This window comes from Pinus tabuliformis, chromosome 3_1 (genome assembly GCF_031772625.1).
Source record: "Pinus tabuliformis cultivar Carrire ecotype Pingquan chromosome 3_1, CPIR1, whole genome shotgun sequence".
Classification (NCBI taxonomy): Eukaryota; Viridiplantae; Streptophyta; class Pinopsida; order Pinales; family Pinaceae; genus Pinus; species Pinus tabuliformis.
The window spans coordinates 591494138-591520398 of NC_142301.1; the positions used below are offsets into that span (position 1 = coordinate 591494138).

Below are 26261 nucleotides of genomic sequence, written 5' to 3' on the forward strand. Positions count from 1 at the left end.
ATATATAGTGCCTCCCACCATATGCTTATGCAAATGAATATATATATATATATATATATATATATATATATATATATATATATATTAAACCTTGAAATGCAATGCCAATACATTATTTGACAATCGGGGGTAAGGGGGGATGGTTAGTGTAGAAAAATTATGATATGCACCCTTAACCCAGTTTACAAGTTTGCATGTGTTGTTTAGGCCCAACCCACATGTTTTGTCATGCTGATATAAATTTCAGTATGCATTAATTGTAAACATTTAAAGAATACTTCTACTAGTTTTCACTTTCCTATCAGCTAAAAATTAACTCATAATTTTTGGCAAGCATTCACACGTGCGACACTTATTTTTGGTCAAGGTGACCCCTGAAAAACCCCACTGCCTCTTGGGGAAAACTAGTCTTCAAATGAGGATTTTATTGCTTGAGAAAATTAGTCTAAGTACATAAAATAATCATAGTACTTATCTCCCTTAGCAATTGAAGCATTAAATGCAAATTTGGAAATTTGTGCCCACTGATTTTTTCAGATTTTCACAATTTTTATGCCCATAAATTTTTGCCTCGAAATTAGTGCCAAATCTGCCTCAATTTATGTGCAAAACTCAACCTTGATTTTTGTGCTGAAAATGCCTCGAAATTTGTGCCTGAAGATGATTGATGTGCCTCGAAAATCATGCCAGGTGACAACTAGGAGCCTCGTTGAAATTTGTGTTGCCTATAGTAGCAACCAGCGCAACGACCTCCCTCGAATTTCGTGCCTAGGTGCCTTGAAATTCGTGTTGCAAATTTGTTGTTGTGTTCCTTGATTTGTGTGCCTCTCTCTCCTTGAAATCCAAGTTGTTCCTCGATATTTGTGTTGCCTCCTCGAAATTCGTGCCCTAACTCCTCTCTCCTTAGAATTTGAGTCGTCCTTTCTTTGCTGCAACTTCTCCTTGAAGTTTTCCTCTCCTCTTCTCCTCGTGGTTTCTCAAGTGTGAAGTGAAGAATGAGCCTCCTTTTTCTCCTTTTGTCTTCTTAGAAAAGATTGAATCCCTAAACCTAGGATCCAATGGATGAAATTTAATCTCCAAATCTCAAGATGTGTGGTTGAGATTAACTCTCTCAATTGACCCCCCTCACACATTGGCCCCATTACTTAAAAGCTTCCTAGTACCTTTTTCAAGTTGTGTACCTTTTTCTGTTTTTCTCATAAAGTGTTTTTTCACCTTACTTTAATATTAGAAAAATACACTATGTACTTTACACATAAAGTCACTTTATAAAGTACAAGTGACTTTAATATTAGGAAAAGTACATGGTACAACACTTTTAAGTATCTTTTCCACCCATGACATTAATATAACTCATAAATGTCACCAAGACAAAAGTTATTAATGTGTCTACTAGGCTAAAAGGGATAAATGCCTAGTAATTGTTGAATTTCCACGACTCTGGTGTCTAGGATAGAATCTTAAATCTCTGACGCTACCAAAGCAAGAATCTCAACAAAGCTACTTTGCATAGCGGAATATAAACAATAGTAAATCACACATACACAAATATAGACAACGTTTTACAATTTTTTCAACCCACTTCGTTATATTAATCAACATATAATACAACTGTCTAGGGCTCCCATAGCAAGGGTAGTGGCCCTCTAATATCTAATGGTACAAGAATACAAGATACAATGACAATCTCGCCGCTCTAGTGAACAATCACAACCTCTAAGTCGTATCTCGTCCTGTCGGTCCTTTGCTCACGATCTTCTCTCTAGCTGCCCCTTAGTCCGTCAAGAAACAACACATAGAGACTCCAGGAGGGCTGCTACCTATCACTACTGCAAGTCACTTTTTCTACAATGAACACTGGCTGATCCAATCTGCTTCTCTAGGCTGGCCAACACCTGAGCTCCAATCTGCCAATCTAGCAGTCACTTTTGTCCATCAAAGTGTTGCACATTAGGCTCCAATCTTCACCCAATCACGCAACAGTCAATGTCCTTGTTTGTTTCCCTAGGGCTACTTTGGGCTACCTACACGCTGCCCTCCAACTGTGCAAAGGTGCCCAATCAAATCACTGTAGAATCTGCTCCTAGGAAAGGGCTTCCAACCACCAAGTGAAGCCCAACCACTTGGCTTCCACAAGCTGCTCACAACTCTGATCCAAACTGGTCAATACTTGACCCAACACAAGGAAAAATTGGCTACAAACATACCCCAGGTCTGGTGTTTAAACTGCTATAGCACTGTGATCTAGTTAGGGCACAACTATGATCCACATTATCCCTACAAAAGACCCTCACATGCGCTTCTCCAGCTGCAACTTTCCCTTACAAGGCACCTCTGCCCATACGATGCTGTTTTGGGCACAAACTAACCCCAAACAACCCTACGACACCCCTGTTCTAGGTGTTAAGGCCTGTGGCCTACTCACAATAGTCTCCAAGGCTTACGACCTATAGAAAACAGAGAACCCACGCTTAAATGACACCAAATAGACCTCTGAATCACCTTCTCTTCTCGGCCCTGCTGTACGATAAACTAGCCCTTCAAACAGTCATGTAAGGGCTACAAAACTAGCCTTCCCTCCTTTGTTGAAGTGCCTCCTAGCCTGCGGCCAAACAGAAGGTCTCCTCTTCCCTTAGATGAGTTTCTTCTTTACCCCTTTGCGGCCCTTGTATTGCACTCTTGGATGTGTTAAAATGAATCTCATCACCTCTTATTTATACTAAACAAGAGGGCTCCGACGAATTACCTAAGTGACATGTCTTTTGGACATAACCATCTCAAGCCTACATGACTTGTATGTCTAAAAAAACCCATCATTACGTTAAAAAATTCACGTCTCATCGTAGACAACTCAAATTCGATGATTTTCATTGTGTTGGATTCTCCTCAACGTCCTCTATCATCGCCATCCATCGTATGTCTAAAATGCCTCATGGTTTTGGCCCAAACATCAATGGGTGCAAAACCCCAACCTTGGGTTCCAAGCCCACAAATGATTTTTGTGGCGCTCTAACCTCCAAACCCTAAACCCTAGGGCTTGGAGTACCTCCTAAGCTATCAAAAAATCGACACTCCCTCTTAGCGAGGGAGGTACTTCCAAGACTAGGAAGTAGCTCATCATCATCATCACTACTCACAACACTTGCCCAACACTTGGCGCTCAAAACTGTAGCAATCCCTGTTACGTTAACTACGCCTCTCTCGGAAGTGTCACTGTCACTGGAAGCATCTTGCTTCTTCTTCTTCTCCTGAAATGTCTTCGAATCTCTCCATGTTTCCTTCTTGGCAGCGGTAGGAGCACCCTTGCTCCCCACTGACCACGCGCTCTTCTTGGGCTGCAAAGTCTCCCTCTGAACCTACAAACTCCCTTTAGAACTCGACTCCCTATGAGCCTCTGGAACTTGGAACTTCTCTAGAACCTATACCTGACCCTATGAAGATGCACTTGCACTTACTTCTCTAAAACATGCACCTGGTCCTCCTGCTTCTTCTTCCCATGATCTGTAGGCTTGCCCGTCAGCCTGTATAGAGTCATAGACCATGCTCTCTAACTCCAAGCATAATACTTGCGGAGCGAGAGCCTCTAGGCCTGAGTCTTGCTTTCCCCTCCTGGAATAAGATCTCAAACCCCTTCTTCTCGATCATTAAGATAGATATCACACTATATTGGAGTCCTGGTACAAACAGTACATCTTGGACCCGCATCACTAGTTCTGACTCCATCCTGAATGAAACAACTCCTGATCCTCAGATCACCTTCTGTTAAAATTGGAAACTAGGGCCAAATTCCACCTTAGAACAACTCATATGATGGAGATGATTATTGCATTGGATTCCTCTTTTCGAGAGGTCCAATTTTGATTTAAAGATCATCTCATTCTTACAAGCAGAAATGGAATTTTGAATTTATTCTTTCTCATGCACAAATTGTCAAGGTCGGCCTCAATCAAATGTAGGCTCATGAAGCCCAATGGATGTGTCTCCTCACCCTCAACAAAGTGTATAAATAGAGGTGACCTCTCTCTCATTTGGACATCATCTCTCTCCTCTCTTGATTGGTTCGTACAGCTCAAGGACAACCTCTCTTCTTTGCATGTGTGGCTGGAGGCAGAATTTCTGGACTATTTGGAGGCCAAAATTTTCAGGGAACAGGGCAACGTTGACTTAGACCATTTTGACCAGCGTTGACTTCGTTATAGTGTGTAAGATTTCGATTTCTAAAGGCTGCATTGATTGGCACGATTTTTGAGGTGATTGGGACAGTTTGACCAAGTTGACTTCAGCGTTGACTTTTTGATTTGACTGCAGAATTTACAGCAGGGTTTTCTCTCTCCTTTGGCTAGTTTGACCAATAGTTTTTGGGCTGACTTTGACTCTCTTGGAAGGCCGAATTCTTCTGTTGTTGATTGAGCAGCTTGGAGGACATTTTGGGGCTGCTTTGACCACCGTTGACTTTTTGGTTAGCGCTGCATTGACTGCTGATTTGGCAAGGATGTTTTGGGCATGTAATTCTGATATTTGTACTGTCCCTCACATCCGCCATATCTTGTGTCCTCTTGTCTTGGCTTGTCTTCTGCACATGTTTTTATGTTCTATCTGCATTTACTCTCAACGTGTTTAAGTTAATGTGATTGCTACTGGATATAATTGGAAATTGTCATTGGGCGGATAAGGAACACTGAAGTAAATTGTGCTAAAGCATAGAGCATACCATTGTTATCTAAAATTAACATGGTATCAGAGGTCAGGTGAAGACAAAGCCCAAGCAAGTGTGAAGCAAAGCAATCACTAAGAGAAGTTGTTGGACAAGGACTTGGAACTAGTCCCAATGACGACTACATCTTTCTTCAAATCTGAGGACAAGCACATTGACAAATCCGACTATCATGCATGGAAGATGACCCTAGATTTGACACTGGAAGAAAATGATGCCATGGACTATGTCAAAGGAAGTATAGCAGAGCCTCCTTCAAATGCATCCGCAGCTGCACAAACAAAGTAAAAGAAAGGTGAGGTTAAAGCTAAGAAGATTATTGTTGATTCTATTAACAAGCCTTTGGTTGCCTTTATTTCTAATTTAGAAACATCTAAGGAGATGTATGACACGCTGGTTGGGATGTTCAAAGTAAATAATGCAAATCAAGTTCTCTTTCTCAAGAACAAGTTGAAAGACATCAAGATGGATAGAGGAGAATCCATACAATCCTACTTCATGAGGATTACTGAGGTCAAGAATGATCTCCTATCTGTTGGAGAAATCATTGGTGACAGGGAGCTCACTCTTATTACTCTTGGAGGCCTTACAAGAGAATGGAATGTGTTCAACACTACCATCCTCAACAATGACAGGATTCCGGGATTTGATGAATTATTGGCTAGATGCACTCAAGAAGAAATAAGAATAATGGAAAGAGATAAGCCCTCAAATGGAAACAATCCTATCACCTTCTCTGCTCATTCTAAGAGAAGGAACAATGCTGGTCCAAGGAATCAAGGAGAAGGGTTTTGTTGACGGTGCTGGAACCGCCAACATGTAAGGGGATCACCCCAGTAAGAAGTCCCAATTAGACCTCAGACCGTTTGGTGTAGGAGTCCTAGCAGTGGGTCGTAAGGTAATGCCTTGACCGTGATGTCGCATAGAGGCAAGTAAGATAACTCTGTCAGTAGCAAGGGTGTGACCGCTGCAGTGAGTCAAGAAAGGTGTATGAGAGGTTCTAACACAGGTGGGTTGAGATGAGGGTGAAGATGAGTTCTAGGTTGAAAGGGATTAGTCCCAACTCGGCTAGGAACACACAACACACAGGACATACACAGCTTCCGGCGGAGTAGTCCACTCAGATGCGGTAGTCACAACATACAAGGTAAGATAACACGTACAACACTCACATATCAGTCCAAATGAGTGCAACAATTGTTACAACAAGGTTCATGTGAAAGGTTTGTCTGATGTCCGGCAGAGCAATCGACATGGACGGGACAACATTAGCAGCATATACAACACATTTCTATTAATAGATTATGCATTACAACAAATGAATCTGTTCAGATGTAGAACACCAGTTAAAGCAACATGCATTGCAAGTGTTAAAGATCAGTCTTACAACAGATACAATACATGTGTGAAAACGTGTTGGCTCTTATTATATAAAGAAGTGTAAGTTCCAATCATACAATACATCCATGTAAACCCGCTAACCCCATCAGTGGAATGTTATAGCCACATCCGCCTGCTCGTCCAAAGAGATGAACTAGCTCCGTGCAGTGGAGAAGCCAAGGTGTGTTACAATACTGTCCAAGCCCTTTCCAAGATAGTCGTCTTAGAAGCTTGGTTGACCAAAAGCCTATACAATGAGTTATGAGGGACGATTTATAGCAAAGGGTGGGGTGACCCTTGACATTCCCCTTTGTGACAGTTCAACTACCCTCATGGCTCTTCACCTACTTTATGACTGTTACATCCAACTATTGACACTTGACTCACACTTGACATGACTTAACATTACAATGCACATGTATGCATGTGAGACAACATGGCTTGAGCAAGCCTTGCAAGACATCACTAACACTCGGTCCGTTGTGATGAGACCAACTATTTGATATGCTTGTGATGGTGAAGGTGGTGAGCTGATGCCAAGCTTGGTCGTCCGTGATGGTGTGCATGCACCTCGTGGTGACATCTTGTTGAAGCGAACTCTTGCCTCCGTTGCAACCGGTGCATTGGTTTGGCCCCTTCATCCAACTCGTCTGCTAACATGCACATGGTCTTCTTGGGTGCGGCTGAACTGACAACACACTGATGCATAATGTCCGTGCTGATCTTCAAGTGTGTGCTGGTGGTCATGCGCATCAACTTGCCGAAGTACATGTTCAGCTTCAATTGGACTTGCTTCTTGTCTTCGCCCTGGTGAGTGTGCTGAATGGGTTGGGTTGCATGTGTGCGCACAATGACATGCATGCTGCTAAATCCCTTGCATGTGATCACCAACACTGCTCACCATGTCTGCTCCGTGTTAGTTGCTGGGATGGATCTTTAACTTGTACGGGCGCAGTTTCATCCGTGAGTGCACGATGCGCCCACTGTTGTTCCTGATCCTGCTGCAACTCATTCGTCTATCTGTGCAGCTTCATGTTCTTCCTTGAGTTGCTGCTTCAGCACATGCAACTCCTTCTTTGTTCCATTCCTTGTCTTCGTGCGATCTTCATGTCACGCCGTCACCTCATAGCCCGAGTCTTTGAAAATTCTATCATTGCAGCAACTGATTTACTTTTCCTACTTATTTCATCATAAGTTATTCATGAAATTACTTCAACAAACATTAAAATAAATACTGCTGTAGATATCACATCGTAATACAGAAACAAAAATATGCACACATTGACACAGTTATTTTGGACTAATGTCCCCGGAAAAACCCAATGTGGGAAAACCAGTGCAGCAAGGGAGGATTTTATTATTCAGCAATTTTCTTGTACAACAGGGTGCCAAACTAGCTTACCCATAGATAGACAAACTTCCGCACTTTCCTAAACCCAGCGTAGGCCCTACTGACCTCTGCTACAACCTGAAACCCTTTGCGTCAGCCTACTGAGGCTCTGCGCAGCCTCTCTGGGCTTCTGCGTCACTCCTGCAGCCTCTGCATGGATGACGCAGGCCCTTCTGGTTTTGCGCAGTCTCTGCTACCTCTGCGTCTGCTTCTTTTGCGCTGATCTCCCATCTCTCTGTTCCGTACTTACTGCCTCCTCACTACTCTCCAGACCACTGGTTCAATTTCTCAACAAACCCTGCTCCAGAAATTGAATTGACTGGTCTCCCTTAATGCACTTTCCAAGTGACCCTCAAGCCTCCTCTTATAATTTTCCTGTTGACATCTCAACGGCCGAGATTAAGTCTCTAATCAACGGCTAAGATTAGATCTGGGTTGATCCATGTCTTTTGGACCACTCTAACACAGATTCATATTAATACACTAATATTTTATTTTCTCTAAGTTTAGACTTAGGGACTCCATTAAAAATATTAATTATTTTAATATCTCCTGATCTGTTTAGAATCTGCCCAAACCCTTTTTGGGTATTGGAGATCTCATGTGCTCCAATCTCTCCACCAAATTTCGTGGCTAGAGCACATTCGATGCTACCCCAAATCAACACTCCCTCTTAGCGAGCACTGTGCTCTAACAATACTCCTGACTGAGTATTACTCTGATCATTCGACATCGGTACCTGTGTTGATGCTAGGCCTCCTTGTCCAACATCCTCTGTATTGCTGCATCCTGTACTGCTGCCCATGGTTCTGCCACTGCCACTGCTGCATCTGTACGACAACTCCCTCTGCATCCGGGCTGTTGCTGGTCCTTTCTCCCAGCACTGCATCCGCACTTCACCTTCCTTTGCATTTGTGCTCCTGTTGGTCCTTTCTCCCAACACTGCATCTGCACTACAACTCCCTCTGCATTTGTGCTGTTGTTGGTCCTTTCTCACAACACTGCATCCGCACATTCGTGCTGCTAACACACTACTTCTGAAAGGGGTTCTTTACCATCCCCATCTTTTCTCTGAAGTAGTCAAATTTTGACTTTCCAAGGGCCTTGGTGAGGATATCTGCCACTTGTTCTCCTGTAGGAGTGTAGCTCAATTGTACAGAGCCACGTTAGACACAATCTCTGACAAAGTGACACCGGATATCAATATGCTTTGACCTATCATGAAATACTAGATTCTCAGAGAGTTTGATGCAACTCTGATTATCACACATGATCCTGGTCGCCTCCATATTTCTTCTGAATAGGTTTACCAACAGTTTTCTAAGCCATATGGCCTCACACGAAGCTGTGCTTGCTGCCATATATTCTGCCTTAGACGAGCTCAGAGCCACGGACTTCTGTTTCCTACTGCACCAGGAGGTTATTCCTGATCCAATGTTGAAACAGTACCCATAGGTACTTTTCTGATCCACTGAACTTCCTGCCCAATCTGCATCAGTAAATCCACTCAACTTGATATCCTTCCCCTTGTTGTACAAGAGCCCATAATCAACTGTTCCCTGTAAATACCTGAGAACATGCTTGGCTGCTGCCCAGTGAGCCCTCTTTGGTTCCACCATGAACTGACCGAGGGTGTTGACAGCGTAGCAAATATCTGCCCTGGTATTGACTAGATACATCAGGGAGCCTATGAGCTGTCGGTATAGGGTGGGATCGACATCCTTGTCTTCTGATGCGTCAATCTTCTTCTAGTTGGTGATCATTGGCGTAGCCATAGGTCTACAGTCTCCCATCTCGAACCTTTTCAGAATTTCTGTAGCATACCTTCCTTGCCCAAGGAAGGTTTCTCCTTTCTGCTGCCAAACTTACAACCCTAGAAAATAGCGCATTCATCCGAGATCCTTCATATCTAACTCTGTGGCTAGATTCTTCTTGCAGTCTTCAATGAGTTTGGATGATCCTGTCAGGAAGAGATCATCCACATATAATACTAAGATAAGTGGCTCGCTCTCTACGACCAGATAGTAGAGATTCGGATCCGCATCACTCTTGACAAACCCCATCTTCTGCAAGTAGCCATCTATTCGACCATACCACACTCTTGGTGCTTGCTTCAGCCCATACAAGGCTTTCTTCAGTCTGCATACATGAGACTTCTTCTCATGAGTTTCAAAGCCCTCCGGTTGTTCAATGTATAATTCTTCTTCTATTACCCCGTTCAAAAATTTCGTCTTGACATTCATCTGATGGATCTCCCATCCCATTTGGGCTGCAAGAGATATCACGGTCCTAATAGATGTATACCTGGCTACCGGGGCAAAAGTTTCCTCATAGTCAATCCCTTCCTTTTGAGCATACCCCTTAGCCACAAACCTGGCCTCGTATTTTTCAATACTGTTGTCCACAACATATTTGATCTTGTAGATTCATCTTGAACCTACCACAGATCTGTCTTGAGGCCTTGACACCACCTCCCAGACATCGTTTACCATTATGGAGTTATACTCCTCCACCATCGCATCTAGCCAGACCTAATGCTGAGCTGCCTCCTTGAAGCTGGCAGGCTCTCCATCCTGAGCTACTAACGCCTGATACCTGTCTCGTTGTTTTCGCTCCCTTTTACTGTTCCTTGGCTCTCCGATGAAGTTCTCTGCATCACGTAGAATCTGATGAAGTTCCCTGCTGGTTCTTCCTCTACCAACAGGTGCTTCTGTTTTCTCCTCTTCCTCATCCTGAGAATATTCCTGATCTGAGGAAGGATTCTTCACTTCCATTGGTTGAAGAGACATGACCAACGGATCCTCTTTCCACTGCTCCTTGGAAGGCATTTCGCGAGATCTTCTGAAAGCTCTGTCCTCCATGAACTTTACATCTCGTATTACTACTACCTTCTTGCTCCCTGGAAGATAGATCCTGTATGCCTTAGCGTTCTCGCTATATCCTGCCAGATACCTCTTTTCTGCAGTCTGATCCAGCTTCTTCCTCTTTTCTTCGGGTATGCGACAAAATGCCAAACTCCTAAATATCTTGAAATGACTGACTTCAGGTGTCTTCCTAGTGAAGACTTTCTCTGGAGTAATCTTGCCCAATGCCCGATGAGGAGTCCTATTCTGAACGTAGACAACTGTGTTGCATGCTTCTGCCCACAGGAATTTTGACATATCTTAATCATACAACATGGCCCTAGCTGCTTCTACAGTAGTCCTGTTTTTCCTTTCCGCCACCCCATTCTTCTCCAGATTGTAAGGAGCTGTCCACTCTCTTCTAATGCCCTCCTTAGCGCAAAAATCAGTGAAGTCCTTATCGACATATTCTCCACCATTATCTGAGCGCAAGACTTTTATTTTCTTACTTGTCAGATTCTCCACTCGAGCCTTGAACTCCTTGAATCGATAGAAAACCTCATCCTTGGTTTTCAAAAAATAGATCCAAGTTTTCCTCGAGTGGTCATCAATGAAAGTAAGGAAATACTCGGCACCGCTGAGAGCTTTGAGGTCCACAAATATCTGAGTGTATCAATCCTAGTACACTCTTGGCCCTGTGCTTGCTCCTAGGAAATGCCGCCTTGGCATACTTTCCTAGAGTGCATCCCCTGCATACATCATCTCGTTCTGTACTCAGATCCGGAACTCCTGTCATAGTGCTCCTGAGAATTCTCAGAGCTCCATGGTGCAAGTGACCCATCCTTCTGTGCCATAGTTCATTCAAGTCTTTGTCCCCATGACTTCCTATTAGTGCCATTGGAGATTCTAGTTGTAATCTGTACAACTGATTACTTTTGATCCCGATCTGCACTTTCTTTTTCCAGCTCGAGTGTTTGACGTATACCTTTTCCTTGATGAAGTAGACGTCATAGCCCTTGCCTTGTAGTTGTGACACGAAAAGTAAGTTCATCCCCAATCCTGGCACATGCCGCACATTTGTGGCTCGGAATTGCTCTCTCGATTCTGGCTGGAAAATTTTGCTATCTTTCCTACTGGAGTACACTTTGCCTTGTTCCCCATGGTGATCTGAAAGTTCATCTTCTCTTCTCGATATTTTGAGAAACACTCCCTGATTCCCGTCATATGCCACGAGGCTCCACTGTCTATATACCATGCTTCTGATGATGCAGCACTAGTCATGCATGTCACTTCTTCTTCCAACTTGGAAGTCAACATAGAGAAATCGAAATCTCTCTCTCGTGTGCAATCTTCTGAAAATCTGCGTGAGTCCCCTAAGGTGGATGCCTTTGCATCGTGGTCTCGACCCATAACTGATTTTCCCTTTTTGTCTCTGATTACTTCCTCTGATACCATGTGAAAATTCTATCACTGCAGCAACTGATTTACTTTTCCTACTTATTTCATCATAAGTTATTCATGAGATTACTTCAACAAACATTAAAATAAATACTGCTGCAGATATCACATCGTAATACTGAAACAAAAATATGCACACATTGACACAGTTATTTTGGACTAATGTCCTCGGAAAAACCCAATGTGGGAAAACCGATGCAGCAGGGGAGGATTTTATTATTCAGCAATTTTCTTGTACAACAGGGTGCCAAACTGGCTTACCTGCAAATAGACAAACTTCTAGCACTTTCCTAAACCCAGCGTAGGCCCTACTGACCTCTGTTACAGCCTGAAACCCTCTGCATTAGCCTGAAACTCTCTGCGTCAGCCTACTGAGGCTCTGCGCAGCCTCTCTGGGCTTCTGCGTCACTCCTGCAGCCTCTGTGTGGATGATGCAGGGCATTCTGGCTTTGCGCAGTCTCTGCTCCCTTTGTGTTTGCTTCTTCTGCACTGATCTCCTGTCTCTCTGTTCCGTACTCACTGGCTCCTGATTGTTCTCCAGACCACTGGTTCAACTTTTCAGCAAACCCCGCTCCAGAAATTGAATTGACTAGTCTCCCTCAGTGTACTCTCCAAGTGACCCTCAAGCCTCCTCTTATACTTTTCCTGTTGACATCTCAACGGCCGAGATTAAGTCCCTAATCAACGGCTAAGATTAGATTTGGCTTGATCCATGTCTTTTGGACCACTCTAACACAGATTCATATTAATACACATTAATATTTTATTTTCTCTAAGTTTAAACTTAGGGACTCCATTAAAAATATTAATTATTTTAATATCTCCTGATTTGTTTAGAATCTGCCCAAACCCTTTTTGGGTATTGGAGATCTCATGTGCCCCAACCTCTCCACCAAATTTCGTGGCTAGAGCACATTCGTTGCTACCCCAAATCAACAAAGTCTCCAAAGTTGCTTTCATCATTGGTGGATCTGCTTGAGCTTGCAACTTTGTTCCGCCTCTGTGTTGTCAACAACCTTCCTCTTACATTCATTGCATCTGCTGCATTCGTTGTGTTCGTTGCATTCGCTGCATTTGGTATGCTGCCTTCAGCTGTTGTTCATGATGCTGCTTGCTGTGATGATGCTGCTGTCATATCTTGATGTCCTTGTCTACGAACAACTTGATATCTTCGTGAGAAGGCAAGCTCATAGACATTTGAACGATTGCATCTCTAGGTGTTTGGATGGTGTCTTCGACTCTGATCTCTTGGAAATTATTGTACCTGCACTGCTGAGAGGAGATGAACACTTGTAGTACCTGGAGACATGGCAACACTCATGGCAAGTAATCTGTGAGTCGAAAACCAAAATGAACTTGAGAACTGACTTGCAACATACCTGTGTGACTGATCATGAAGGTTGCGTAATTTCGGTCGGGAGGTCAGGAGACCGACTACCAAGACTGCACAAGGCACAGTCTGTGCTATTGGGAGACTCACTGATTGCTGGAACTGCGCAATGCACAATCCAGTCTGGTTGCTGACTGTTGGGATCGCAATGCGCAATCTCAGCTTGCAATGGCTGCAGGCTCAGTGACTGCATTGCACAATTTTCTTGGCCAGCAGTCACTGTCCCTCAGGATTGAGCAAAGCAGGCCCGGGGAATAGCTGCTGGGCAGAAATGCGTTTTTTTGGAGAGGAAAGCAGAGCCTTCCTTCTCAGCAATGCTGTCCTGGTGAGGCAGAGTTCGGGCCTAGGTTGGCCAGACTTGCTGACGGGCAACTGAAAGTGAATGTGAGTGCAAATGCATGCTGATATTGAGTGTAAGCATAAGTGAATGATCATGCATGCAAATGGTGAATGACAGATTCAGAAAATGGAACAACATGCATGTGGGTGAGGCGAGTCGTTGAATCGGCGACTGTTCGCGAAAAATAGTTTCATGCATGCAACAACAGTGAGATGTTGACGAAAAATGAAATGGTGCTAGGACAAGCTAATATACATGTAAATGATAGCAAGCATTCAAAGAAATCAAGCAAACAATACTCATACAAGCGAAAACACAAAAGCGACAGAAATGCAACACAAGGCATGGGAAGCGGGCTTACCCCAAAACAGCTGAGCTGAGTGTGCCGACTGCACCTAGATGTGATGTGGGATGTCAAAGCTGCAAGGTTGATGTGAGGAATGAGCTCTGCAACGTCTAGTTGATGAGTTTTGATAACATCGAGGTTGTGACGCGCATGCCACAAATCTAGGGAAAGCGACACTTGGTGGGAGGTTTATGAAATGATCCTTGCATGTAACCTCCAACTGCTAAACATAGATCCCTGAAACAAGGGATGCCTTTGCATGTTGCCTTGGGAGAAGCAGCCCATGCATGCAAGTCTGTTTTGCTCGGTCCCGGAGGGAACCAGTCAACTCAGCTGCACATGCAAGAGGCTATTCGACTGCTTGAAGGAAATGCGCATTTCTGGCTGGGAGCTGGGTTGACTACTCGAGAGAATTGCGCAATTTCTACATAGAGCAACTGACTGCTGCCCAGATTTGCGCAAATTTTGGCTGAGCAACCCTGTTGGGGAAAATTGCGCAATTCCTGCTGGGAGTGTTGATTGGTAGGATTGCGCAATCTTGGAGCCCATCAGGCTACCAGATAGGATTGCGCAATTTCTGGAGAGAAGGTTGGTTGCCCTCCAGAAATGTGCAATTTTCTAGGGGAAGCTGCTCAGCCTGTAGCTGGACCAAGTCCAGGTGAACAGCCTGTGAGGGGAATGCATCAAGCTATGATCGACAAGCTACCTTTGCCAAGCAAAAGACTGAAGCTGGTGAACTTGATGAAGCAAGGCAAGATGCTGTGAAAGTTGGAAGAGAGGCTCCAAAATGAAGCTAAGGCGAAATTTTGGAGGGTGGTTGTAGCGCCTACAACAGGTTCAAGCTGGGATTCAAAGAAGGAAGAAAAAGAAGATGCTTTAATTGTAATAGGTTTGGCCACTTCGCTAGAGAATGTCCTCACAAGAAGGATACTCCAAGAGATGATGACAACAATAACAACAACTTCAAGGGAAACGGAAATCAAAGGAACAACAGGTTCAACAACAAATGAAAGAGAAAAGCTCCTGCTCCTCAAAATGGAAATGGTCGTCTCTCAAGAAGTTGAGAATATCTAGGTATGAAGAAGTTAATGTTGTAAAACAAAAATAATTTTATCTTATTTTTATAGTCACCACCGCCTCTCCTCTAGATACATTTTATCATTGGTTGATTGATAGTGGTGCCTCAAGGCACTTCACTGGATACAAGGAGGCCCTCTCAAACTTGGTTGAAAAGAAGACAAATCTGGAGATTATACTTGGGGATAATACCACTTATCCTGTGAAAGGAATTGGGATTGTTACTCTTCACTTAAATCAAGGTCAGACTTACAAGAAGTGCTATGTGTACCTGATTGGAAAAAGAACTTGGTTTCTATTTCTGCGATGGAAGATAAAGGTTTTAAGGTGACATTCATGGATGGGAAGATTCGTGTTTGGCAAAGGAACCCAAGAGATGCATTCACTCTTGGATTCAGGGTTGAAGGTCTCTATTAAGTTGGAGGAAGTCCGTTGGGAGAGATGACTTGTGATACTTCTCTTCAATCCGAATTATGGCATTGGAGATTTTCTCACCTTCATTTCAAAGCCTTACCTGATGCAAGGAAGACGGTCATAGGTATGCCTGAATTCATCTTAAATCATGAAGGTGTTTGTTAGGGATGGAAAACATACAAGGTGACCATTCCCTTCAAGTGAAACTCAAACCACTGATATTCTTCAATTGGTCCATTTTGATCTATCAGGTATGTTTCCCGTGACATCTTTGGGTGGATATTTGTACTATGCTATTTTTGTGGATGACTTCTCTCGCAAAACATGGATCTATTTCTTAAAGAAGAAGGATGAAGTATTCAAATGGTTCCACTCTTTCAAAGCCTTGGTCGAGAATCAAACAGGGAAAAAGATCAAAATATTGAGGATCGATAATGGGACTGAATATGAGTCAAATGAATTCAAAGACTATTGTAGAGAAGCTGACATTAAGAGGAAGACAAATACTGCATATACTCCTAAACAAAATGGTGTTGCCGAAAGGAAGAATCATACTATCATAGAAGCCACCCATGCTATGCTACATGATCAAGGTCTTCCGAAGTTCTTATGGGGAGAAGCTACCAACATTGTTGTGTATGTCCAAAACAGATGCCCACATCAAGATTTGGACTTCAAGACACTCGAAGAAGTTTTCACCGATAAGAAACCTGATGTTTCTCTTTTAGAATTTTTGGCTGTCCCGTATATATTCATGTGCCGAAAGAGAAAAGAAACAAACTAGATGCAATTGGAAAGAAAGGAACGTTTGTGGGCTATAGTGAAACTTCGAAGGCATATAGAATCTATGTGCCTGGTCAAAGGGAAGTAGAATGAAGTCACGATGTCACCTTCGATGAAGATTTTGCTCTTAGAAAGATCCAAGATCTTCCTATCCCTAGGAAGGACAATGATGATACTGATGCAGAAAAGCAGGATGAACCTCCGTCTGATGAGCCGATGCCCGATGTGGAAGGTTCGATGGATCCCATTGATCCACCTACTAGTGAGCCCTCTACTTCAAGGAAAAGGCCTTTGTGGCTCAAAGATACTCTTGAAGATGCTGAGAAACATATTGCACTGACGGGGACATTTTGTGAAAACAAGAAGCTGAGTAGGTACCAAGGGTACTTACTTGCCATGAGTACCATTTTACAATCTGAGCTTTGCACATTCGAAGAAGCCGTGAAGCAACATGTTTGGAAGGATGCGATGAATGAGGAGTATGAGTCGATCATGAAAAATGATGTCTGGGATGTGGTTCCTAGACCTAAGGACAAGTCAGTGATCACTTCAAAATGGCTCTACAAGATCAAACATGGAGTTGATGGGAGTGCTGAAAAGTTCAAGGCTAGATTTGTAGCTCAAGGCTTCTCTCAAAAGGAAGGATTAAACTATGATGAGATATTTGCACCAGTTGCCCGATATACCACCATCCATTCGGTTATAGCCCTTGGTGCTTCACAAGGATGGAACCTACACCAGATGGATGTCAAAACTGCCTTGTTGCATGGTTCCCTTAAGGAGGAAGTATATGTGAAACAACCTGAGAGGTTTGAGGTTCAAGATCGTGAGACACATGCATGCAGGTTGAAGAAAGCCCTCTATGGGTTGAAGCAAGCCCCTAGGGCTTGGTATGAGAGGATCGATAGCTATCTTATGAAGTTGGGATTTACAAGGAGTGATGCCGACCCAAACCTATGCTTCAAGATTGAAAATGACAAACCTCTCATTCTGGTCCTTTATGTGGATGATCTCTTTATGACAGGTGATGACCCTCTCATTCATCAATGCAAGAGGGAGTTGGCTTCCGAGTTCGAGATGAAGGGCCTAGGATTAATGTATTATTTCCTAGGGCTGGAGGTCTAGCAACAAGCAAGTGAGATTTTCCATTCTCAAGGAAAATACATTGTAAAGCTACTTGAGAGATGTGTGATGGTGGATTGCAAGTCCGTGACTACTCCGATAGAACTCAACTTTAAGAAGCTATGTGGAAGTGTTGTTGGGCACAGATTAGCAAACCCTACAGAGTATCGTCAACTTGTGGGGGCCCTGATGTTCTTCGTCAACTCCCATCCTGACATATGCTTCGTTGTGAATAGGTTGAGTCAATATATGGTCAAGCCTCATCACATTCATTGGATTGTTGCTAAGAATCTCTTGAGGTATCTCTGGGGCACAATCCACTATGGACTGAGATACACTGCCAAAAATTTGAGGCTACATGGATATTTTGATGCTGACTGGGCTGGTAGTGTGGTGGATCGTAAGAGCATGTTTGGGTGTTGCTTCTCTTTGGGGTTTGCTTCTATATCTTGGATGAGCAGGAAGAAAAAATCAGTTGCACTAAGCACCACCGAGGCCGAATACATTGCTGCGAGTATGGCCTGTTGTGAAGCTGTTTGGTTAAGGAAGCTCTTCAGTGAGCTATTTGAGCACATGTTGGATACCACCGTGATCTTCTGCGACAACCAGAGTGGGATTCGCCTTCTTGTTGGGAAACTGAACAACATAGTGACCCATCTTCCCACAAGCAAAGCATTTCACTTTGAACATGTCCTTCTCCTTAGCCTTTTGCTTCCCCTTCTCCTGCTTTGCTCCACTAGAAGACCCCTTCTTGATCTTCTTACCCTTCTTGCCCTTTGCCGCAAGAGCAACATTCTCCTTTTCACCCCCCCCACCACTCTCTCTGCCACCTCTCACACTCCTCCTGATCTCCTCTTGGATGAAATCGTCCCATATCCTCCTCCAACCAGGAAAGTGCTCTCTGGTCGCCAAGTCGTGGATAAGGCCATCCCACTTCTTGGTGAACTCATCTAAGGCAATCCGAACCAACTGCTCCTCTGGAACAACCTCTCCAACGACAGCTAACTTATCCTTCACCTGTGAGACTCAGGTGAGGAAAGATGTCACACTGTCAGTCTTGGTCATCTTGGTGTTGTGTAGTTTTTGTCTCACCACCATCTTCCTGTTCTCATTAGAACTCTGGTGCAAAGAGACCAAGGACTCCCATGTCTGATATGCATATCTCATCCTTGAAACATGAGGGAATAAATGGTCCTTGATGGCATCTACAAGGATCCTCTTTGCCTTCACATTCTTCTTGTTGAACTCCGCCAACTGAGCTGGATCAGTGGGTGCTTGCACAACTGCTTCAACAACATTCCACACTTCCACCTCCTCCAATAAAAGCATAATCCTCTCCTTCCATGGGCCAAAGTTTTCAGCCCCCATCAATCTGTCCTCTACTCTCAACCCAGTAGCCATGACCCCACAACCAACAAAATGAAGCAAATCTGGAAGCTAGAACCTTCCTCCCTCTGAACTGCTGAAGTCTTTGGGTTTTTGGCAAAGTTTCAAAGGTATGGTTCACTATTTGAAGACTTTAGTAGCTTGCTGCCCTCTTTATCAGCTGACTGAAAATGAAGATTTAAGCCTCAACTTGGCTCAACTTTGCTCTGATACCATGTAGAAAAATTATGATCTGCACCCTTAACCCAGTTTACAAGTTTGCATGTGTTGTTTAGGCCCAACCCACATGTTTTGTCATGCTGATATAAATTTCAGTATGCATTAATTGTAAACATTCAAAGAACACTTCTACTATTTTTCACTTTCCTATCAGCTGAAAATTAACACATAATTTTTGAAAAGCATTCACACATGTGAGACACTTGTTTTTGGTCAAGGTGATCTCGGAAAAACCCCACAGTGTCTTGGGGAAAACCAGTCTTAAAAGGAGGATTTTATTGCTTGAGAAAATTAGTCTAAGTACATAAAATAATCACAATACTTATCTCCCTTAGCAGCTGAAGCATTAAATGCAAATTTGGAAATTTGTGCCCACTCATTTCTTCAGATTTTCACAATTTTTATGCCCAGGAATTTTTGCCTTGAAATTAATGCCAAATCTGTTTCAATTTCTGTGCAGAAAATGCTTTGAAATTTGTGCCTGAAGATGATTGTTGTTCCATGAAAATCACGCCAAGTGACAGTTAGGAGCCCCCTTGAAATTCGTGTTGCTTGTAGCACTAGCCCCGAAATTCGTGCTTCGAATTTCAGGGCTGAACAACGCAACAACCTCCCTCGAATTTCGTTCCCAGGTGCCTCGAATTTTGTGTTGCAAATTTGTTGTTGTGTTCCTTGATTTTCGTGCCTCTCTCCTTGAAATTCAAGTTGTTGTTCCTCGATCTCTGTGTTGCCTCCTCAAAATTCATGCCCTAGATCCTCTGTCCTTCTTGGAATTCGAGCCATCCCTTCTCAGCTGCAAATTCTTCTTGAAGTTCTCCTCTCCTCTTGTTCTCATGGTCTCTCAAGTGTGAAGTGAAGAATGAGCCTCCCTTTTCTCCTTTTGTCTTCTTAGAAAAGATTGAATCCCTAAACCTAGGATCCAATGGATGAGATTTAATTTCCAAATCTCAAGATGTGTGGTTGAGATTAATTTTCTCAATTGACCCCGTTCACACATTGACCCCATTATTTAAAAGTCTCCTAATACCTTTTTCACATTGTGTACCTTTTTCTATTTTTTTCATATAGTGATTTTTCACCTCACTTCAATATTAGAAAAGTACACTATGTACTTTACACATAAAGTCACTTTATAAAGTACAAGTGACTTTAATATTAGGAAAAAATACATTTTACAACACTTTTAAGTATCATTTCCACCCATGACATTAATATAACTCAAAAATGTCACCAAGACAAAAGTTATTAATTTGTCTACTAGGCTAAAAGGGATAAATGCTTAGTAACACCTCCCCTTGGTACTATTTCCAACAGTTCGAACATGATTTAATAAAACAACACAAATGTATATAAACTTTATATTTGATTTTTAAACCTTGGATTATGCATATCCAAGTATGCATACCAAATTTCGAAATAAATTTTGAACCAATTTTTATCCCCTAGTCTTAATGCCTTCAGCCTTAACACAAAGTTCTTATAAGGAGGTTTTATAAACATAATATGCGTATATAATTACATTAAATATGCAATTTAAATTAATTAATCAAAATTATCAAAATAAGTTAATAACCCCTCCTCCATGGGTGTGATACCCTGCACTATATCAATAGCCCTCTGAGGCTAAAATTGATCAAATTTTAACAAACTAGCCTTGTAATTGAACCAAATTAACCATCGCCAAGCCTTTTTGGCAACTTTAATCTAATTCTAAGGGAAATTATTCCATTCACCTTCTCTGAACATTTGTCAAACGTTTAGCAAGAACCCTGTATTTCCATAATTCTACAACTAACTTGGTTCCACCAAGCCCATAACCCATCAATTTTTTGACTAACAGTTCCTTTAATTTACCTTTGATGACACCTGTTCTGGAATATTGACAAAATTTTAATCATTTCCACCATATAACGTTTCATCAAACACATGGTGAGCGACCTATAAACTCCGACCCAATTCAAACCCAACATTGTAATCTAGCTCTGATACCAATTTGTAATGTCCCTGGCCCCCAACCGAGCGACACTACCTTAACAGTGCTGCAAAAACCCAATTAATAGCTCGGGAAATATCTGCGAAGAGTACAAGTTTATTTCTGCCAACTCTTAATGTAGACCTGACAATTTAATTAAATGTGATATGCAACACTATATGCTATTAAGCATTAAAACAATTAAACTGAACTCAACGAAAGCATAAAAACTTTTAATCAAACACATTGCACAAACAATAATCAAGTACAATGTTCCAACACTTATCTAAAGAGAAGAACCATTTGGCTACGTGCTCTCCATGTTCCTCCTAGCCATAGACCGGGTGGTTCATAAGCTCAACCATTGGTCACCTTCAAGCTGGGACAACAACTCCAAAGGCAACAATCAACAATAGCAACACAAAACCTAGGCCATGACACCAACCATAGTAGCCTTATTCTCCAATCATAGGCTCATGTCCCCCTAATCGGCACCCAAGTAATGCAGCCTGAAACCCTCGGCAATGCATACCTTCCAAGGTGACTTATGGTTGGCTGGAATAGTCTCTTCCTGCAACTCCAGGAGCCCAGTCACTGCTTGGTGTCCCAGTGCCGAAAAACCAAACCGAAATCCCCATAGCTAGTCTAGAGCCCCAACTAAGACTCACTAGCTATCTCTGATCGAGTTCCCCACCAGAACTCCATGGCATCAAGCCATAACCAGGGCCAACAAGCCCTTGAAGCCACCAAACTCATAGAGCTACTTTGGAGCTCACATAAAATCCAGATACATCCTTGGCCACAATTAACTTAATAACTGTACCCCGGTCGGACTCACTGACCATCAGTGCTCAGACTCAATTTCTTGAGTCTCTTCCTTAATCATCCATTCCATGAATCCATCCCTAATAAAACAAAGCCATCCCCCCTTTAAATGGATGTCGCCAACTGGCCATGTGGTGCTCACTGAAGCCACGTGGGCCCCAAGATGCACTTTTCACCAAAACAAACCCAATTGTTGCCTTTTTGCCTCGGAGTTGTGTAATATTCCTAACCCAGAATATTCCTCAAACCCCAGCGAAAACTCCAACCAAATATGTGCAAATGATATAATAACCCAGAAGTGATAAAATAACAGTGGAACAACACATAATAATATAAACCGGAAATATAAGCAGATACACAAGAAATGCAGTGGGAAATGCTAAGCCATTTTATTATACTGAGCAATAAAATGAGTACAAGAGGTGATTAGACAGATGGCACCTCGACTTGCACAAGGCAAGTGAAGAAATACTCTCGAATGACAAGAATGGCCTCTCTGCGTAGATGCTGTTGCTGCTAGAAAACAAATGATGATTTGGGACTGCTCCCCTCCTCGGAAAAAGCTGAAACTCTGGATTCGGGCTCTACTCAAGAAACCCAGAAAAACCCAGAAAGTTTTCCTGGAATGGCCAACCCCCGAAAAACACCCTCTTGGGGTTCTGCGCAGTTCCTCAATGCCCTGCGCTACCACTGAAGAAAACCCCTCTAAACTTTGCCTGAAACACTGCCTGAAACCCTGCCAAAAATCCTCCAATGAGACAAGAGCTGGACCCCTGCTCAATCTCCCAGCATAACTCCACCTGCAAACCCCAATCCAGCACTACAACCGAAAAGAACTGCGTCCCTCTCCAAGTGCTGTGCAGTCCTCCCAAATGCTGATGAAACTGCTACTGAAATGCTGATAAAACTACTGCTGAAATGCCGATAGAAATACCTTGCCCGAGCAGGCACTCGAAGTCCCCCGGGGCTAAGGGTGAGATCTCCGAACGGAGACACTCAATGCACTAAACAGTGCTGCAGACCAGCTAAACAGCCAGCGTGCTTAGAAGTCGAAACGACTAGCTCAAAATGCACATAACTGAATGATCCAAAATGAGGGGGCTCCTCTCTATTTTATAGCCTCTGCCTCTCACAATCCCTAGGCTCACCTCCTCCTGCGTGCTTCTCCTCTTGCCACGTGTTCTTCCCTCTTGCGCAGTCTCTCCATGTGTCTGCGTGGGCTCCATTTCTGCGTCCCCCTTTGGCCCCCTTGGCTCCCCTTTAAGTCACAACGTTGTGCTACCTAGGAAGTGACTTTTTATTCTAAAGTGAGTTATGTCCCCCTTTCTCACTTTTTTTATTTACAAATAACTATAGAAGGCAAAAATTGAACAAAATCGAATATTCCAATTAGCCATAGCTAATTAGGAATATCACAGTCTCCCCCGACAAAATGTTGCTTGTCCTCAAGCAACTGAAGTGATGGATGCTGCAAGATCCTCTCATTCTCGCAAGTGGCATCCTCATCCGACAAATTCTTCCACCTCACCAAGAATTCCCGGACCGTCCTGCTCTGCAGCTGCCTCTCCCTGGTATCAATGATAGCCTCCGGCTGCAATACCAAATGCCCCTCGTCATCCATGGGTGGTAGCTCATCTGTCACTGTCACCTGCTGCCCCAATGCCTTTTTCAGGCATGATACATGAAAAACGTTATGAATCTTGCTGCCTTGGGGCAGCTCCAACTCATATGCAACCTGTCCAACCCTGCGTATCACCCTGTATGGCCCATAAAAGCGGGGCTTGAGCTTCTCAGCCTCCTTCTGCTTTAGTGACGACTGTTGGTATGGATGTAACCATAGGTAGACCATGTCCCCTACCTCGAACTGTCTCTCCATCCGACCCTTGTCGGCATACAACTTCTGCTGATTCTGTGCTGTAGCTATGTTATCCTTGAGAGCTCGGAGAATATCTTGACTCTATTGGATCCAAATTTTGGCTCTGGGAGCCTTGCTATCACCAAACATCACGTTAGCAAAAGATAAAGAATGATACCCATATAAGGCATAGAATGGTGACATACCAATGGACATGTGATGTGAAGTATTGTAGCAGTACTCCCCTAGATGTAGCCACCTCAACCATGCTCGCTGCTGCCCACTGACATAGTTACACAAGTAGCCCTCTAGCCACTTGTTAACTATCTCTGTTTGTGCATCCGTCTGTGGGTGATCACTGGTACTCGGTGACAACTCCGTCCCCACCAACCGGAAAAGCTCCTGCCAAAACCCGCCCATGAAACTGCTGTCCCTATCACTGACGATGGTCTTAGGAAGACCATGTAGCCTGAAGATATCTTTGAAGAACAGCTCGGCCACCTGTGCTGCTGTATAATGTGCGGATATGGCAAAGAAATGTGCGTACTTCGTCAGCCGATCAACGACGACAAAGATACAATCCTTGCCCTGTACCATGGGCAACCCTGTGATGAAGTCCATCGAAATACTCTCCCATTTCCCCTCCGGAATGGGAAGAGGCTGCAATAATCCTGCGGGATGGCTCATCTCCCCCTTGTTCCTCTGGCAAACATCGCACTCCCTGACATGCTGGAGTACGTCCTCCTTGAGGCCCTTCCATGAGAACCTCTCTCTGATGGCCCTGTAGGTTTTGGTAAAACCCTGATGGCCTGCGAATGGTGAGTCATGTGATGCCTGGAGTATCTTCTTCTTGAGTTGAGACCCCTCAGTTAAGAAGATCTGATCCTTGTATAGATGATCTCATCGATCACCTTGTACCTGTCATCTGCCACCTGTCCGTCTAGAATCTCACATGCAAACTTGTCCTTGGAGTACTCTACTAAGAGCTGAGCCCTCCAGTATGTATCCAATCTCATAAGAGACAACGTGGCTGGTCTACGTGAAAGGGCATCTGCTACCATGTTGTTCTTACCCTTGACATACTCAATGTCAAAATCATATGCTTGGATCTTGCTGATCCACTTCTGCTGCCTCTCCTGTAGCTGCTTTTGCTCCAAAAAGAACTTGAGGCTGTTGTGATCAGTCCTCACCCTGAACCCGTTACCCACCAGATACTGTTGGTACTTAGCCAATGCATGCATGATGGCCAACATCTCCTTGTCGTATATAGAGTACAACCTCTCGTGCGGAAGGAGTTTCCAGCTCTCGAAGGCTATAGGGTGACCTCCCTGCATCAATACTGCGCCGATCCCCTCTCCTGACGCATCACACTCCAAAACAAAAGGCTGCGTAAAATCTGGCAATGCAAGCACTAGGCAGTTGCTCATAACCTCCTTGAGCCTGTCAAAGGCTCGCTGCGCTGTATCTGACCAACTGAATGCCCCCTTCCTCGTCAAATCTGTCAGGGGTGCAGCAAGCTGCGAGAAACCTTTGACGAACTTCCGGTAGTAAGTACAAATGCCAATGAATCCTCGAAGTTCTGTCACATTTCTCGGCTTCGCCATTCTCTGATGGCCCTGATCTTCTCCTCATGGACCCTCACTCCGTCCACCCCTATGATGTGTCCCAGATACAACATCTCTGTCAACCCAAACTCACACTTGGAGAGTTTGGCATAGAATTACTGCTCCTATAAGATATGCAATACTATCTCAATGTGCTGGAGATGCTCCTCCCAAGTCGTGCTGTAAATGAGAATGTCATCAAAGAATACCAACACAAACTTCCTCAAGTGACTACGGAAGATGTGATTCATGCAGGACTGAAATGTAGCTGGGGCGTTGGTTAGCCCAAAAGGCATCACCGAGAACTCAAAGTGCCCATAGTGACACCTGAAGGCGGTCTTGGGAATGTCCTACTCCCTCACACGAATTTGATGGTACCCAGATCTCAAATCAATCTTTGAGAAGAAACGTGCCCCTCTCAACTCGTCCATCAACTCATCGATCCTGGGTATGGGGTACCTGTTCTTCAGGGTCTTCTTGTTCAGGGCCCTGTAGTCAATGCACATCCTCAATGTACTGTCCTTCTTCTTCACCAACACCACAGAAGAAGCAAAAGGATTCGTGCTTGGTCGGATATGCCCAAGAGCCATCAACTCCTGGATAGCTCGCTCAATCTCATCCCGATAGGCCTTGGGGTGCCTATAGGGGGTGGTGATCACGGCCTGTATGCCTTGCTCAAGCTCGATGGTGTGCTCAAACCCCCGATCCGGCCGCTGTCCTGGTGGAATCTCCCCAAACACTATAGCATACCGATCAAGGATAGACTGTATCTCTGGATGTATCGTCTACCCTGAAGTCCTTGCCTCTGATGCACGCAACTCCACTACCCACTCTATGTCCCCCTTTCGGAAGACTGCCTCCATCCGATGAGCCGAAACAGTCTGAGGTGGATATGTGTGCTGTCCCCGTATCTTCTCATGTGTCCTTGTCTTCTCATCATCCCACTCCATCTCTAGGGTCTTCCAATCTGTCGTGACCTTCCCTAGAGTGATAAGCCACTGAACACCCAGTATCATGTTGGTGTCTGGAATATCGACCACGAAAAAGTGGTCAGTCAACTTGTAGGTGCCCATCGTCATTGAAAGCTCTGGAACATATCAAGCACATGTCATGCTCTGATCTCCTGGGACCAAGACTGAAAAC

General features: G+C 43.8%; 2 protein-coding genes across 2 annotated transcripts in view; one reads left to right on the forward strand and one right to left on the reverse strand.

The window, feature by feature from the left end:
* The window catches only part of LOC149188398 (uncharacterized), a 29262-nt gene extending 10604 nt beyond the window's left edge, over positions 1-18658 (reverse strand). Inside the window, exons 1-2 of the mRNA XM_089412381.1 lie at positions 18392-18658; positions 17864-18274 (exon numbers count right to left, since the gene is read on the reverse strand). Coding sequence (XP_089268507.1) covers positions 17864-18274; positions 18392-18658 — 678 coding nt within the window. The remainder of the gene's footprint in view (positions 1-17863; positions 18275-18391) is intronic.
* LOC149188397 (subtilisin-like protease SBT3.5) overlaps positions 1-26261 on the forward strand; it is a 112525-nt gene that overhangs the window by 81239 nt on the left and 5025 nt on the right. The gene's annotated exons all lie outside the window — the stretch shown is intronic.